Genomic DNA, 18,686 nt, shown 5'->3' with positions numbered 1-18,686 from the left:
ACAACCCCACACAATACATGGACAACAAATAGTTTGTCTACTTTTAATAAATTGAGAATTTTTTGAATGTTAAGGACCATATTAACTTTTATATTATGGAATTAAAAGTTATTTTAGGATCTTACTACAGAAATAAGTCTTGCTTTTCCTATTGCGTGAAACAGAAATTGGGGGAAACAACCTTTCTCCCTATTCTGGATAATGGAGACGTATGTAAACGCTTCCATTGTCCGCACATGCTAGATAATGGGGTATTGAGATTTGTCATCAACTGTGGTCGGCTTACTCAACATTCTGTGCTCTACTATAAAATTAATTGGACATCTTTATGTATACAACAGCTCAGTCATTGGTGTGTGGTTATTTAAAAAACTATTCTGGGTACTATTCCTTCTTATCTATCTTGTCTATTAACAACAAAACATGAAAGTTGCAATCTTAGCTCTATGGATGTTGTGCAGTCTGTAGGCTCCAAATTAGTCTAGACCTAAAAAAAAACCAATTTGGTAATAAGACTGTGAAGTCCAAAGAATTTTATGACCCTCATATTGTAGTCATAGCGGTAATTTTTCATGCATTCCCATCTTTTATAGCTCATATATATGAGCTTTAACATTTCTCACATTTTGTCATGATACAACCACAAACCTTACTGTGTTTTATTGGGATTTATGTGACAGGCCAACACAAAGTAGTGCATAATTGAAAAGTTGATGTAAAATTAATAATGGTTTTGGAAATTTTTTCACAAGTAATCTTAAAAATGTGGCTTGGTTCAGTATCCGCTGCCTTCCCCCCGCCCACCCTTTCTTTTTGAGTCAGTTTTTCAGTCTAGTATGTAGACCAATAATTCAATGATGGCCTCTTCTGACAACAACGCCTTTTTCAACATGTTATCTATGTCAAACTTCAAAAAGGTCTGCTTATAGTTGAACAGTAAAAAAACCCAACATTCTGGTTCGGTTGACAAGTGACCAGAAGAGGGCGCCATTGCGTTAACTTGAACCCAGCAGCATCCGGGGGTGATTTGGATGCCAGTTGCCGGTGGAACATTGCGTGCCGCAACAAGAAGCAGAGATGCGATTGACAGAAGACTGCAGATTGCCTGCACGTTGACGGGAATAATAAGACAACCAACACGAAGAGCTGAAAACGACCTATTGAAAAACAAGCCACTATGATTGGCGGATTTCCCCTGTCATGCAAACATGAAAGCGGTCCAACATGGCTGTTATTCTTTCTGTTCCATTTCTGTCTTATTGCTCATGATGCACACATGACCCTCTGTGTTTTTAAATCTTCTGGTGGAAAGCTGAATTAGAAAAAAAACCCCGCCTTTCCAGTAGCTCACGTGCACGACTGAAAACATGGAGGTATAAGCCCCCACTGGCAGAAGAAACCCCCGCATAAAAAGTGTGCGCTCAAAATGGAAAGCGCAGCCTCCCCTCCTTTGTGCGTAAACGATGCGGGGCCAGGACGGGAACACTTTGCTACCTTTGTCTGAGAAAACCCGGCCGGCGAATGCTCAGTAGGGGAGGAGAGAAGGATAAAACCTGAAGAAGAAGAAGAAGAAGAAGAAAAAAACCCCGCCAGCATCAAGTGAGGGTCGCTTTCCAAAGCAGCGGTCTGCCGAGGAGGAGCGCAGCGTCGCCACCTGGTTATATTCTGAGGCCGAGGAAGAGGAGAGTGAAAAGATGGACATCACCGACCAAGGAGCCCAAATGGAGCCGCTCTTACCCACGGTAAGCACACACCGATCTGGATGTTCAGCTTATCATGTGAGCGTAGTTTATTTTCTCTTTGGAATATATATACGAATATATATATACGACTGCAAGATGAAACGCTCAAAAATGAGTCGTTCGCCTGATTTGTTTAATATACAAAACGACTCATTTTTGAGCGTTTCACCTCGCAGTCGTGACAGACATGAACGCTCATGATCACACGGGGAAGGAATACCGTCTTAAATGTGCCACATTTCAGCTACGAGTCCACGCAGCAAAACCCAGATGCCCTCAATTACAGAAGTGACGCACAGGTGGGATACACAGCAGCAACAGTTCTGCTTTGCAAATTGGCTTCCCTGCATCTCACCCATACATGTCGTCTATAGCGTGGATCATATGGTTAACATGGGTTTATACACCGCAGACAGTGGAACCTGCTGTCAAAGCTGGGATCAAGATGTTCCAGGAGCTGGAAGTGTTTGATCCCAGCAGGGTGGTGTGTGTCTCATAGGTTGGATGCACTGTAACCAACTTCCTTTTAATCTCAGGGAAAGATGGCACAGACATTTATAATGTGGATCATCTATATGAGTCAGTACAAGCACAAGCATCTTGACGTAGTTTCTTTTTAGATCTGCTGCTGGAGTTTAGAGTAATGGTTTAAAAAATGAACCATAACCCAACCAGCAGCGTGAAACATGTAGAGCGTCTTGAAAAAGTATTAATACTCACGTTTTGTCACGTTACATCCACACATTTGTATGTTTTTCTTTTTTTAATTGTGTGTGATAGAGCAACACAAAGTAGTGCATCATTCTGAGGTGGAATGAAAATGATGCACAGGTTTCTGAGCTTGTATAAAAAATGATTCTGAAAAGTGTTGTGCATGTTTTCATCCCCTTTACCAAGATGCCTCTAAAACAAGTCTAGCTCAACAACTTTAATACTTTAGAGTCAACTTTAGCTACTTCAAGTCTTGAAATGGTTTCAAAATAACTTGGACTCTTTATAGAGGATGTCTGTGAACATCCACCTTGCTCTAAATTCAAAATTTAGATTTTAATTTATTTTTTATCCACTGTAGCCCTGCCTGTATGTTTAGTGTTTTCCTGTTGGAAAGTGAAGGACCCACAGGTTAATTCCAGAACTGCTCCATATGAATTGTCATCCAGCTTCCTTGTTTATGTTGAATAAAAGTGTTCCCACACTTGGCGAAGCTTTTCTAGGCCAAACATTTCTCGTTTTTTTTTTCTCTTGCAAGGTTTTTTTTTTTCTCAACAATGCCTTTTTTTTTCTTGCCAACTGCAAAATTAGAGAAATGCAAGACTAGTAGCTGTGCTCCAATCAGACTCTACCACCCGAGTCGTGAGTCTCGCAGCTCTTCCCGAGTTACTGTAAGCTTTCTGGCTGCTTCTCTGATTAATGTTCTCGTTGCTCGTCCTTTCATTTTCGGCGTTCAGCTGTGTCTTGGTAGGTTTGTATTTTGAAAGAGACTGAGTTACACACAGATTAACTTTATTTTCTAATTGAATGTCTCCCAAAGCCAACTGGTGCACCAGATTTTATCATCATAAAAAAAAAAAATTAAAACATTTCAGATTTTTGTTCATTTTTCTTCCACTTCACACATGTGCTCTTCCCAGTAAAATACAATAACGTCCGCATCAAAACATACTATTCCAAAGCACTGCCGCATGCATTAGTATTCAGGTGAGACTATGCCATTTAAAGTAATAAAAAAAAGATGGCCACTCCATTGGATGCAGTGTCAGTGCGAGAGCAGGAAGATAGCATCCATTGTTTTGTGCGGACCAGTAATAAAAGCGCTGATTGCTCTGTAGGCCAATCAATAGTCTGACTGCTCTATTTGGGGTGGTGTTATGTGAGGACGTGGTTTTCTAGCATAAGGTGAAGCCTGTAACGCAGCTCCCCCCACCCCCTGTACACTCAGTGCAGCATGGCTGCTTCCTTGTCATTGTAAGTCATTGCTGTCTCCCCTCACCCCAACACCACCCACTCTTACCCTGCAAGCTGCAAGTGTTGCCATAGTTTCACTCTGATGTGTATGATTATGTGAGGTATTAGTTTGGTGAGCATCTCAGGGGATCTATGTATGTATCAACTCGGTTCACCGTGTTTCTGGGTTCCCAAGGTCAAACATGAAAGTACAACTGATTAACTTCTCGAGAGATTGCTTTTGAGTTTATTAAATTTACAGTACAGCTTAAAGTATTAATACACTTTACACTGTCACGTAAAATCCTATTGAAATGCACTGAGGTTTGTGGTTTTATTAGGAACGTGATTATTTCAGAGAATTTGAATACTTAACTCCATTTTTATGTTCAATAATTGGTTCACAGAGTAAATAGATTTTAACTTGTCTTGTTCTTTGACTTTCAGGAACAAAGTTCTCAAGAAAGTAAAGATGTGGTGAGTAGACTCCATCAGTATTTGTTTAAGTAAGACAAACTTGTTTTAATAACCCTTTATTTTTCAGTATTTATATAATAGTATTAACATGATGACAATGGTAATTTCTCTGTGAGTGCATCAGTCTCTTATGTCAATGTGTTGGATGTTTTTTTTTTGTCATCTTTGACTTTGAGGTTGCATGGTTCTCTGGTTGGTCCACCATTGCCTTACAATCAGGTTGAGGTCTGTACTTTGACTAGGCCATCAGTTCTGTTATAGATTTGTTGGTGTATTTGGCATTACTGTCCAATTCATGACCCAGCTTCAGCCAAGCTGTTAGTCCTTGTCTTTTGACTGCAACACAGGCCCAATCATCACCCTACCAACCCGTACTGGACAGGTGGTATGATGTATTTGTACTCATGCAGGGTGTTTAGTTTCCATAGGGTAACATTGAATTATAGACAAATAATTCAGTGTTATAGGTGTAATCAAAAAATACGTTGTTCCAGAAGTGTTTTGTTTCGTTTAGATGTTGCCATGTTCTTTAGAGAAACAAAAGGCTTTCTCATTGGAACGCTTCAAAGAAGCCATATTGGTTCGCTCTTTATTCTGACTGTGCTAACTGAGGCTTGTCGAATCTCTTATGGATTTCTTTAGTCTTTTGTCGTTTCTCTGAGCAATTCACTCTTGGGAAGAATAGATCCTCCTGTCTCAAATGTCTTCCTCTTGTGAACAATTGTTCACTCTAGAAGGGTGGATTTGAATTGAATTCTGTTTTTTCACCTCAGTACATTCCTACTTTTGAACTTCACTTTGCCAGTTTAAGGGACTTCATGTTGTGAGTTTGTTTAATTTAGATAACTCCAGAGGTGAATTTACTGTAGTTATTTTCTGCTAATATTACAATGGTATATACAATGTTTCCAGGCTTTTTCCTTTATTAAGAACAACGCCTTAATATGTATTATATTTTTAATTTACTAGTGTTATGTCCATCTTTTGTTCCCAGTGTAAAAATATTTTGGTTAAACTTAATATCCCACAGCTGCAGTTGGCTAACTGTGATTAGCCAGCTTGCTTAGCAGATGTCCTGCATTAATAGATCCGAGTTGTGACACATGCCACAATGCATCTGGAATCCTCAGCAGGCTGTCTTCAATCAATAACCGGAATTAAGTGGAGTTGGAGCTTTCAACGCATTAAACGCTTTGAGGAGCTCCCCGGGTGAGAGTCGAAGCAGGCCTCAGAGCCAGTTCTGGAGGACAGCTATGAAGCGTGTTTGCGTTGTATGACATCCACCCTGATGAAATATTGCTTATGCAACTGATGGCTCACAGCCACACCGAGGACAGGACTAAGCACAGACATTGGAAAAATGTTGAATCCTCCACTTAGATGAGGTCAAGGGTTGAGGAGAGCGAAAGTATGGGCGCATGAAGCTGGGAGCTTTAGAAAAAAACTTTCATTTGTTTTATTTTTCAGAAATGACATGTTAGAAACTGAGTAATGTCCACTGGCTGAGTTTTTAGTGAGCAGATTTTCTTTTCTTTTTTTAAGCAGATATTCTTTTCTTTGTGTAGAACATTTTTACATTACTTTATCTGAACAGAGTTCTGCTTAAATGAACTAACATTGTAAAAAGAAACTTATTTATTTACACTGACCCAAAATAGTATTACATTTACTTTAACTAAATGTAATGCTATTGAACTACAATGAGTTTAATTGACTCAAATTGAACTGCGTGAACTTAAGGTATTTAACTGAACTGAACACAATTGAATTCAGCTATACATGATTGAACTGAACTGAACTACCCAATTACTTTATAAGTAATTGCAGTCCTTATAAACTCATGAATATATAAAAAGAGATACGAAAGATGTCAATATTTGGAAAATTAGCAAGAAGAAACTAATTTTGTTCAGCCTACCTGACCTAAATAGGTAAGGTTTTGTCTGATTTTATGTCAGTCTGTGAGACAAGTAGTGTCACATTTTTTTTTTTACAGTGTAGGTAAATATCTGGTTTCAACTGAACCTGACCAAAGTTAAATTGGAGATGTGTTTTGGGTAATCAGTTACCCAAGTAAAAATATCCCATGATGTAAAGGATGGTAGATAAAGGAATTTAGATAAAGGAATAAAGGAATAGATAAAGGAATAAAGGAATAGATAAAGGAATAAAGGAATAGATAAAGGAAAAAAGATAAGGGAATAAAGCCCTATATCTATTTATTCCTTTATAGATAAAGGAATAGAGGAATTTGTCATGAGAAAGAAATCCAAGCAGTCAGTTCAGTCCACTATAAAATCCCAACAATTCACGCAAAATCCGCACGACTTGGAGTACATGCGGACAGTAGGTCTAAATATGTTGGTACCTAAAGTAACAGATTTTGATCTCCTGGAAGCTGCGCTTGGATGACTCTGACCAGGATCCTCTGTCCTGGAATAGCAGGGTACATCTCCGGCTTGTAGAATCAGCGGGGACAGTCAGAGGACATGCGCTTATGTTTACTGGGTTATTCTTTGGGATGTTGTGTTCTTTCGGATCAGTGAAAACTTTTTCCAATTTGGTGGTTTGGCTGTGAAAAACTGGCAGGCGGACAAGGGAGGCAGAGAAGCTACAAGGTGAGAGATAAACGGTTAATGAAGAGCATTGGAATGAATAGTGTTTTTAATAGTTTTTGAAATGGGAAGTTTTGAATTTTGTCTTTATAAGTACAGTAAGATACTATACCCTGTAAAGGTAGGAATTTTGATGTTGAATGGTTGTAGCATAGCAGAAGAATCTTCTTCTTCTCCCTCTCTGTTCTGCTGACGATGCAGTTTAGCCAGAGAGCAGCTTCTTTACCTGAGGTAGGCTCAGCTGACACACATACATACACAAGCATCGAAATGTGCACATGCAGTGATCAGTGGGACTGCAGCAACTACAGCATGCACCTCTCCCCGCCTGCCGTGTTCAAGATGCGCCGTGACTCGTAGTGGGAAAGTATAGCAGGACTTGTGCGAACCTCCTCCCTTGTAGGATGGCGTTTTTGGCTCCCTGTGACCTAAGACTCTTCTCTTGGGTAATGCTACACAGCCCTATAGCTCAGGGAGTCAGCGGAGCAGAACGGTGCACAGCGCAGCATCGGTGATGTCAGAGCGCTAATCTCTCTGGGGGGATTGGCGGATGGACGCTTGTCAGAAGCATTTGATGCTGCCCTGGATGAAAGCCTTGGGAGGCAGAGCGAGAGACTGGAGCTGGAGCTGTGCTACTTTTCTTTTCGAATGCTGATGTTGTGGAGCCTTTGGAAGCGGGGTTGCTTCCGCGTTCCAGCATGGGAAGAGTGACTGATGCAAGCGGCCGAGGGAAGGAGAGGTTCTGACCGAGACGAGCCGACAGATGAGCTGACTCTGTCCTTCTGAGATTTCCTCTCACTTTCTGTCCAACTCGCACAAACATCCTGAGCTCAGAGTCGGAGTCAGGCCTTGAGCCTTCGCTTTTCATTTTCTACCACTGCTGCAAGCACACTGCAAGGGGAGTTAGCGGGCAACCTTTCATGAACACCATGATCTCAGTGGATCTCAATAAGGGATTTGTTTATCAGGTATGTTCCTTTGTTTTTCTATGTTCCTTTCCTGTTGCTGTATTAACTGAAATTGATTTTTTTTTTTTTGGCTAGACAGTATCTGTAAATTTTCAAAGTACACTAAAGAAGTATTTCTTCTTTAGGGCACTAAAGAAGGGTTTGAACAATATTGCTCAAGCTCATATTGGCTTGAGTCAGGTTGCCAGTGTCTAGGCTGCATCATAGTAATGCAAGTAAAGGCTAGGCTCTTGTTGTAAAATGAGAGCTAGTTCAGTTGATTTACGAGTTCAGTTGATTTATCTGTCAGGAGGGTGGCTGACAGATGGGACTGTCATTCTGGAGCTTATATTGTACATGCTTCTCCATGCTCTATAACCCTCATCCTAATTTCTGATGCCGAAGACAAGCCAGGAATGCTAGATTGTTGCTGTTGATGTGGTTTTAGTCTTGTTTGATGGATATATGACGACTCTGACTTGCCTCTAGCTGATAGACCAGATCTATTGCCTGCACTATGTCTCCTGCTCTGTCCGAGAGAACAGGTGATGTAGCGATGTCCCCTGGGTACTTTGAGTACCGTGCTCTGTATGCCACCAGCGCTGATCCTGCTGCCATTGACACGGCCACCACAGCCATCTGTGGGGGTGAAAACCATGACAACAGAAGCTGTCAACCAATCGCAGATCTTGTACTTTTGTCACTGATAATCCGTGTTCCCTGTTTGCGATCTACAACAGTCACCGTAGCTCCTAACACTTGCAGAAAGTCCACTAAGGCTGATTGAGATTAAAGAGATTGACATTATGCAACTGTGTTTAGAGCAGGATGGGCCACTTGCATGGCTACTCCTGTGTGCATAGTGAAGGACAAATGCCTCATTTTGTATGATTTTTACTGCACTTTACCTGTCCTATTTCTCAGCGCCTGAAATTGTAAACATTCATCAACCCTGCTGCTGTGGGAGCCTCAGGAGAGATTGTTGAAGGGCACAGAAAAGAGGTCGCATATCTTCTTCCCAGTGAGCACTGTTACTGAACACAGATTCCTGGAAGGTAGCTTGTAAGATTGAGTGAATCTGGGATTTACTTTGGCCTAAAAAATGCAATACGATAGTTGAAAACATCTTTGTTGTTCTTCATCTCTAGTATCTCCTGTTGGCTCCATTTAGGATATTCTGTTCAGTATATCAAAAGATTTAGTCCTCATTTGTACAATGCACTGCAAATATAATCACACCATTTGAATTTCAATATATTATACTGGGACTTCATGCGATTTCTCAAAGTAGTGCATAATTGTAAACTGGAAAGTTCTATTTGTAGAGTGTAATTGAATCTGTAAATCCAGTTCTGTGAAGACCCCACAGGTTTGTTAGAGAATATTTGAGAACAAGCAATACCATACAGCAGAGAAATACAGCAGACGGGTCAGAGAGAAAGTTCTGGAAAAGTTTAAAGCAGAGTTTCATTGTAAAACAATATCCGGAGCTTCGAATGTCTTATAAGGCCCGAAACCTGGGAGTAGTGATGGACTCTGACCTGAACCTCCAGAGCCACATAAAGACAGTTACAAAGTCGGCCTTCTATCACCTGAAGAACATTTCCAGGATTAAAGGACTAATGTCTCAGCCAGATCTAGAGAAACTCATCCATGCGTTCATCTTCAGTCGTATTGATTATTGCAACAGCGTCTTCAGAGGGTCTGTCCAACAAATCAATCAAACAGCTGCAGCTGATCCAGAATGCTGCTGCTCGCGTTCTCACTAAAACCAGGAAGATAGAGCACATAACACCAGTTTTAAAGTCCCTCCACTGGCTCCCTGTAGCTCAAAGAATAGACTTTAAAATACTGTTGTTAGTTTATAAATCACTGAATGGCTTAGCACCACAATACATTAAAGATCTGCTTTTATGGTATCAACCTTCCAGACCTCTCAGGTCTTCCGGTTCTGGTTCTGCTCTGCATCACCAGAACCAGAACCAAACGAGGAGAAGCAGCTTTCAGCATCTATGCACCACAAATTTGGAACAAACTTCCAGAAAACTGTAAAACAGCTGAAACACTGACTTCTTTTAAATCTCAACTAAAAACCCACCTGTTTAGGATTGTATTTGAAACGTAATCAATTACAAATTTAACCTGACTTAATGCTGTGTTTTGATTATTGATTCTATGTTGCATTGTGTTTCTCTGTTTGTAATGATGTAAAGTACTTTGAAATGCCTTGATGCTGAAATGTACTATACAAATAAAATTTGATTGATTGATCGATTGATTATAAAACACTATTATCCGGAAATGGAAAGAGTAAACAGCAGCACAATGGAGTACCAAACTGTGGTTGCCTACCTTGCAAAAATAGCATTAAACAAAGAAGCAACTAAGGTGCACATGATAACCCTCTCAAGTTCAGGTGGGAGAATATGTTAACCCCTTAACTGTCACCCTCAATGGATGCATAAGGACACTGGTGTCATGATAACAGTTAAGGACCATTATGAAAAGTGAATGCACATTGGGAGTGTTGCGTCTTGTCTTGTCAGTTAAGATGCATCAAGATACTCTTTTCAGTAGAAGAGGTTCAAAAAGGATCGGTGTGTTTGCAGCATTGTCCACCGATCAGACGCAGCGGTTGGGGTTGTTTGCTAGAAAAGGGCAGACGCGTACTTTTGCGTCTCTGACGCTGCTGGTGTGCATTACCCTTTAGTTGTAAACTCAACAAGACGAAAGGAATTGTTTAACAAAAAACCACGAGAAAAGCTATTTACAGTTTATCTCAAGCCAGGTAGGAGACATCAGCTGTAGAAGAAGGTGTTAAGACTGAACACATCTGCATGGTAGCACATAATGGTGACAGAGACAGTGACACTGGGAAGTTTGATGGAGATATATGCACCACTATTCAGGACAAAAATAGCTACACCAGTTAGTTTCCATCCAGTCTGATTGATTTGGAGGTATTCTGCAAAAAGGAATGCTCCAAACATTTTCACATGTAGATGTTGTGAATCTGGTAGTGTCATACCAAAACATTTAGAATTGTGATTACTGTAAATGGTGGTTTTACAAAGTTTTGACTCGGATAGCTGAACACAAATGCTTACCACACTAAATTGTTCAAAGTCACATATCATTTTATTTGCATTAGAATTCTGCACAACTTTGTGATGGCATGTCATGTAAAAGCCTTATAAAATATATTGGGTTTTTTGTTTCATGTGATAGAATCTGAGAAAGTTAAATATCTACAAAATGAGACTTTAGTTTTGCTAAAGTCTAATTTGGTCTAAATTTAGCTTCTCCTGTGGCTCACTATTTTTAGATTTAAAGCAACTCAACTCCTGTTTTTAGTCAGTTGAAGACAAAATGTATACATACACTGTATAAAAATATGTATGCTAAGCTAATGCAAAGCTAATGTATAGTATCAACACTGCACTGCAAAGAACAGGAAATCAGATTTTCTTTAAAAAAAGTTATATGACAAACAGTCACCAATTTATATATTAGATGAGCTTCTCTGAAAGCAGATTCTTCTGTCAGGAATAATTATGGCTAGTATTCAATAAAACTATATCTGTGCAAATATAGTTATTCAAAAATATAGATGGTTTTATATAAAGATGTATAGGTTTATTTATGTCCTTTCATGTCTATATGAATCAGAAATAAAGCTGAAATAGAGCCAAAAGAAAAAAAATCCACCTAATTAATAAACAGTAGTAGCACACATTTTACTGTTAAAATAATGAAGATTTAGTGTTTTTTGAAAACAGGTTGGCGACTCTAAACTCAGAGGCAACAAGTTGCCCATGAGTCGCCTGCAAATCATGTTCAAAAAATGTTTCTGAAATAGTTGCTCCCCCCCCCCCCCCCCTGAAACAATAAGCAAAATGTCAAAATTTAAAACAATTTTTTTTCCTTGATTAAGAACTTCACCTTTTCTGGAGTCAAATTTGTGCAAAACAAATGTCAGCCATTGCTAGGACAGGCTAGTGGACATAGCTATTATGCAGGCTAACACTGCTTTGTCTTAAAAGGCAAAACTATTGTACTTGCAAAACGGTGTTGAAAGGTGAAAAGCACATTCTTATTTGACGTCCTCTGTTGTTCAACAGGGAGCTGCTAGTATGAGGGTCAGAAAAGTAATGGCTTCATTCAAGAAGTTTAAATTGCGGGTGGTTTAGTTTCTATGGTAAATTGCTAATGAACTACAGAAACCATGACCATTTGTATTTTTTTTATTTTGACATGTAGGTTAAACATTCAGTTTTGGTTTTATATGTTCTATTACTTAATTCTGCTGTAATCCAACATCAAACCATGTTTGGTTTAAGTGAACCAAACATCTAAACAATTCCAAAATATGGATTAAAAAACTTCTTTTACTCCCTTGTCATTTGCATAGACAGAACCGTGTTATAAAAAATAAAACCATGTTTTATTCATGCTGACATTGAAAAGGGAGACAATTTTGACAGTAGTTCAAAGCTGTTTTGAACCCCGCCATGTCATTACGGCTTGAACAAACGAGTTTTGAGATGTGACGGAACTGGAAGATCTGAAACGGCATGAAATGCTCAATAGCATGTTTGACCGCTAGCTTGCAACTTCATTATTTACTAATCTCCAACTAATACAACATGTGGTGCTTCAGTTTTATGTTGTGCACATGTAGGTGTAGAGAAAGTGATGGTTGATTTTATGAAAAATGTAAACTGATCAAATGAACTTGTCTTTGGTGGTTCAGATGTGAATAAATGCAGACTTGGCTGTCACTTGTAGAGTTGCGTTTCATTAAGATTTAACTTTAACAGCTTTTTAAGATAAAAGAATTATCAGGAGGAGAGAGGGTCAAACTGTTCGCCTTTCTCTGTATGTTAGTGTTTGGAAAGACACATTATATGGGTCTAAATATGAACAAGGACTTTGTGAAACATCCAATACTGTCACTGAAGTATGCACGGCTTCTGATGCACTTCTTTTCAAAATACTGCATGTATACTGGCATCAAGGATGTGGAATAATATTGAGTACATGACTTTTCTATGATTTCACAGTCTTGTTTTTCATCATGGGTTCATCACCAAACTGGTCCTACAAAGTTGAGAGCATAAAATGTATGGAGGGCTAAAAAGGGTCAAAATTACATGAATAAATAGAATAAATACTTTACCTAAATGGCAATTAATTTATTAAAATTACATTATCTGTGATATTTGCCCATCAAAGTTTTAGTGCGATTACATTGATGTGTTGAACAGATTGATTGTAGTCAAATATAATTTTGCATCTTCCCATCGACTTTTACTTACAGAATCAAACCATGACACTTCTTTTTCTACAGTGTTTTCTCATAGGATGATGTGTTCAAGGTAGCGTTCGGTGTTGGATTTCTGGTAGAAAATTCACAACTATTCACCACAAATCCAAATGAAAGCCATTCAAAACTAGGGAATATACTAGATATCTGTTTTTTGTTTGTTTTTGTTTTTTCTGTTCATCAGAGGCAGCTCAGTGTCAGTTGTCCTCAGGAAGTGATGATGCTCGGCTTCCATCACGGCACAAGTACTCGAACACGTTTCTGCATGCATGTACATAAACACACACACACACACTCACCCTCAACACTTTGTGACATTACTGTAGAGCTAACAGAAGCCCGTGTTGCTCGCTCATCCACGCCGCTCCTCCCCATCACATCACTGCCTGCACGTATGAGTATGCATTAGATCGTCTGCATCACGTGTTCGTCACATACTGATGAAGCGGTTTATGCTGAAATACACGAGCTGGTTGGAAAGGGAACGCAAAACATTTCAGGGTAAACAGTTGTGCACTTGAATTTGGTTCATATTACATTCTGTTAATTGCATCCCCCCTCTGCCTCTCCCACCCCCCCTCTCCCCCCAGAGTCCTGATCACGTGCCCAGTGCTCCCATTCGCTCTGAAATCTCCATCGCCGAGCAAACGGGAAAGGCAGCAGAATTAATTCTCCTCCACGCATTGGACCCTCCGTCGCCCATCTAGCGGTCGGAGACGAGATTTTATCCCGTCATAACTGCTCAGAGATTAATCTCAGCCCAGATTGGTGAGCCGGCAGGCTGCTGGTCTGGGGTCAGCGGTGTTGGGCGGAGGAAACTGGTGCCTATAAATAGAAGCCGGGACCTGCAGGGAGGAGATTCTGGCTCATTTGTCAAAGCTTTGTGTGGGACAGAGAAGAGAAGGGTGCAGCATCAGTCAGGGATATTAGATGTCAGTCTTTATTTCATGTAATGGGCGGTTACTAAGAGATCAGTAAATTATAAAAGAGACAAAAAAAAATAAAAAAGGAAGTAATGGAAAATGTGAAGGTCCCATATGGCTAATAGTAGATGGGATTTGTTGTCACATGAAGAAAGGGGGTGATTATCTTTTCACAAGATGCGTCCATAATAATCAAGTTTCTTTAATAACCAAACATGTTATTCACAAATAACAATACACTGATATTAAAGCTGACTAGTTAAGTTTACTCAATAAGGCCAAAAGCTGCATTTCCATTACAAATGTGCACAAAACTAATGTAGAAAAAACACAATTAAATAAGGAACACAATTAAAATCACACCCAAACAGGTTTGTAGACGCAATAAGTCACTAAAAATGCCATGCTGTGGTTTTCTAACTACTTCCTGTTGTGGTTTGTGCCAGTGGTAATGTCCCATAGTTGATCATGTGATTCAAAAAAAGTGTTTCTGTTGCAGTGTTGCGAAATAAACCAATTTTGATCTGGTCCAAAAAACCTCCTCAGCCTACCACCAAAACCTTTTATCGGAACAGATTAGTTTTTGTTTCAGCCATTCTTTAAAACCTCTAAAATCCACAAACTTTTTTTTTTTTTTTTGGCTGATTGTTCCAAATCTGAGAACCAGGATGATGTTTTATATTTTGGTGGTTAGCAGCCTCCATTAACATCTCCTCTTTTTGCGTCTCCTGACTTTTAGAATCCTCCTACTCACTAGCTGAAAATCACTAGAATCTAAATAAGAATTAAGTGCTTCATAACAGATGAAACCTATTCTCTGCACTAATTAGTTTCATTGAAGTAAAATGCACTAGCAAAATGGCAAAGCAGAGAACGAAATGAGAACAAGAGGTTCTGGGCTAGAATTTGCAGTACCTTGGGAAAGCACTTCTATCCTTTCAATTGTTTCAATCACAAACGGTGTATTTTTGAGGGATTTTATGTGCTAGAACTCATAATGACTTCTAATCTTGAAGTGAAACAAACATTTTACTTCAATTACTTCTGCAAGTCTTCCAGAGGATGTCTCAACTTTTCATACCTACATTAATATTATTATTTTTTCCATTTTTCTTTGCAAAATAACTCGAGCTCAATCAGACTGGATGAAGAGAGAGTGTGAACTGTAGTTTCTACGTTTTGACTGAGATTTTCATCTAGATTTACACAGCGTTACCAGATCTTTCAGTTTGTAGTTGTAGGGCGACAAAATTTGAAAAACAAAGCTGTCCTCTCATGTTCGTGCTGTTAGACTATTGAGTTCCTCTGTTCATGTTCCTATTTACAGTAAGTATGTCAGCATCTGGCCACTCTCCTTTACAGCTCTGGCTTGATTCTCACATGTTTCTACGTGTGTGTGGGTGTGTGTGTTTGTTTAATCGTTCTATTTAGGACCATTTCTGACATATTTACTACTCTTCTAAAAACTGCTGGACCGATTTGAATTAGGTTTGGTTTAAGTTAGAGTTAGGAATAGACTAGTAACAGTTAAGGTTATGGAAAATGTCTGGGTTTGCATAAATCCAGTTACTAAAATAAACGGATTAATCTCAGCTCAGTCACAGTCCTAATATGGGCAGAAATACAAACATAAGCACCTTTAATATCTTTCTTTGTTGTTGTTTTCTGCGCATATTTAGTGTTTTGTGTTGTTAGTTTTAGCTGTCTCCCATCTCATAAGACACACAAAGTCAAAAGAAAACAGAGTAAAGCGATGTAGGTGGTGTCACCATGACAACTGCTTATACCTAGGTACAGGGTCTGGAGATGCTAGCACTCAGTGTTCTGGGCTTAAAGGTTTTTAATATTATGAAAATAGTCAATAAAAGGGATAAAGTTGCCTCTGCTGTAATTGCTAACATGACTACAACTGCATACAAATGATTCTGGCTTTTCCCACATTTCTGTCTAAACAAATTAACAGAAAACACAGTGAAAAGGAGGCAAGGCTTCTTTTTACATGTCAAACAGCACACTAACCTGTCAGATGGGATACTTCTGTTCTTCATACCTCTTTCCCCCCTCTTTTGTTTTTTTTAATCATAGCAATATTAATCAATAAAAATAAGATTAGAAATAGGTTTTAAATGCTTTATGGTCACAATCATTATAGAAGGGGAAAGAAAATCTGAACTTAATGGTTAGTTTTGAAAATGGTGTAGGTTCAATTACACAGTTCCAATCATACAATTACCTCCTGTGCTTCAGACATTCTGGATGTTGTATTTAAATTTAGACCAAACTGGACTTTTGACATCTGAGGAAAACTTTAGTTTTGTTAAAATGTCACTTTTTGAAGCTTTAAACCACTGTCACTTTGGCACTTGATGTATATTTGCAAAGGAAGTACAGAGCGGAGGCGGTGCATCACCAATAATCTTCCTAAGGGAAACACCTGCTGAGAAGGGAAGGGAACATAATGAAACATTTCCAGTTAGGGTAATTGGCTATGAGAGACTTCTATTCCTTCCACCTCCATCTACTGTAATAATAATTTAATAATATAAATAATAACTAGAAAATAAAGAGACATTCTATTGGGTGTAGAACAATAAGTGCCTGCCATTCAATGCACTGCTATGGGCAGGACCCAATTAGCTTTTCTGTAAATACACTCCCAAAGAAATGATGCAAGAATTTAACTTGCACATGTTTTTAAAGCATCCGTCTACAACATGTCTATTCTGGTACTTCGAATATGAGCGTGACTCTTTCCATATCACTGCTGGTTGTCCCTTGTTGCCATGGCAACCGTGAATGTAAGCTTTATGTGGCAGGTTGTCTGGGTGGGTTGGGCTGAGACAGACAGACCGGTGGTTTTATATGTGTGTGTGTGTGTGTGTGTAGGTGGTTTTATGTAACCACCTTAAGCATCTTTCTGAAAATGTTTCTGTTACTTGAATGAAGAAGGAAATGCTTCTCTAAAGTAGTTTTTTTTTTTTTTGGGAGAAGTGCTACACATCACTACATCCCGCCTATAAACAATAACGCAGTAGGTGTTGGATTACTAATATGATTCATATGCTGAGTAATAACTTAGAGTTTGTGTCTCCTGTAGAGGACTGATGAGGAGGCGGTGTTGGACCGCGGAGGAACACGTTCTATGCTCAACACCAATTTTGAGAAGGAAGAACTTGAAGGTAACTGCCTTATATGATGCTTATTGTAACAAAGTTTCCTAAATATATTTAGTAATTATTAAAAGGCAATTGAAAAATAACAACTAGCAATAAAAGTTTGAAATGATTTTGAGCAAAAGATTTATCCTGGACTATTAGGCTTTTCACAAGCAAATAGGAGAGCACAATTCTTATTTCAATAACTTTTTTTAATCATAAAGTGGAAAGTAAAGAAAGAGAGTGTTAAAGTTTTTACCTCCTTACAGATTTCTTCCATTTTTTTCAGACCTTAAGACTGAAGCTTGTGACATTGAGTGTCTGCAAATGTGCTGTAATGAATATTTTTGCTGCTAACGCAGCAACTGACGTCAAAGTGTACGCCAAAAATAAATCAGCTTGCAGCCGTCATAATTATTACTATGTGTCACTATTAGCTTAAAATAGGATTACTGATATATTTTGAAGAACAGACTAACAAAAGCCTAAAAAGGAGCTTCTGTTTGTCTAGTTAAAGCCCCTCATGAATTGTTGTAAAAAGTATTTGGTTCTTGTGTGTGTATGTTTTTTTTATTATCACCCGTTTCAGATAACAAGTTTTAATATCAAGCAAAGAAACTGAATAAATAAGTGCACTGATGAATCATCCAGGTCATCAAAAGAGTCAGAACAACATCTTCAGCACCGCAGACCTCGGTTATAATTCAACAGTAATGCCAAACAGCTTCACAGCACCACATTAAATTATGATTCTTTCTTTTGTGTGTGAAAAGCATGAAGTATTCTTTAAAACATTTTTTGAAAAAGCATAACAGATAATGTGACAAACATTATTATCAGACTGAGAAATGTTCTCTGTGGAGGTCTTTATCTGAATGCTGAACGGTGCAGTCCCATGCTGTTTCTAACACTCTGGTTGGGATGTTGCAATGAAATCCAGCCCATGTAACAGATGATGCATCATGCTGTGTTTAGAAAAACATGGAGTAAAATGGGTTTCATTTATTCCTGTCCTGATTTGAAAAATCCATAAATCGTTTTTTTTCTGTCCTGGATTAATTGGCCGCCGTATCACAGTCAGCACAGACTTTCCACCGGTATCTTCAGGCTTTTTTCTTCTTTTTTTTTTTAGTGAAAGCCTGAAGATAACCTTTGGTAAGCTAACTGTAGTGCTGCACTTTGCATGTAAACAAATAAATGGTTGTTTGCGTGCAGTACCTTACAGGTCACTAGGCGGCACCCAGACCCCCAGTGGACGGGGGACCACAGTTTGAGAAAGACTGGTCTAAGTGTTATACATTTTAAAACTAAACTTTAAAAACCTGTAAAGCCGCCCTTTAGTTTAGCAACGACAGGAGATTAGAAAGCAGAAAACTTTTGCGTCATTAGCAGCTAATGGTTAGCAAATTGCAGTATTCTCATAGAATCATCTTTTGCCATTTTTCTTCATCTTTTTTCTGCTGACTAGTTGGATGATTTAAGACTCCAATAATATCTTCTATTAGCTGAATGTTCCTTTATGATAAATATTCAATTGAATTGAACTTTACTCTTCTA

General features: G+C 38.8%; 1 protein-coding gene across 3 annotated transcripts in view; it reads left to right on the top strand.

Moving 5' to 3' along the window:
• Window positions 1-665: 665 nt before the first annotated feature.
• Window positions 666-18,686, top strand: part of LOC116716029 (sodium-driven chloride bicarbonate exchanger-like) — a 54,254-nt gene continuing 36,233 nt past the window's right edge. The window contains exons 1-3 of one of the 3 annotated variants that reach the window (XM_032556771.1): window positions 666-1,742; window positions 4,134-4,163; window positions 17,072-17,153. In XM_032556771.1, coding sequence (XP_032412662.1) covers window positions 1,695-1,742; window positions 4,134-4,163; window positions 17,072-17,153 — 160 coding nt within the window. In that variant the 5' untranslated portion in view covers window positions 666-1,694. Of the gene's footprint in view, window positions 1,743-4,133; window positions 4,164-7,503; window positions 7,747-17,071; window positions 17,154-18,686 lie in introns of those variants that run through there. The other 2 variants (XM_032556769.1, XM_032556770.1) reach the window with 2 other exon arrangements.

Source organism: Xiphophorus hellerii, chromosome 24, assembly GCF_003331165.1.
Source record: "Xiphophorus hellerii strain 12219 chromosome 24, Xiphophorus_hellerii-4.1, whole genome shotgun sequence".
Lineage (NCBI taxonomy): Eukaryota > Metazoa > Chordata > Actinopteri > Cyprinodontiformes > Poeciliidae > Xiphophorus > Xiphophorus hellerii.
This window is presented reverse-complemented; position numbering and strand designations above follow the sequence as displayed.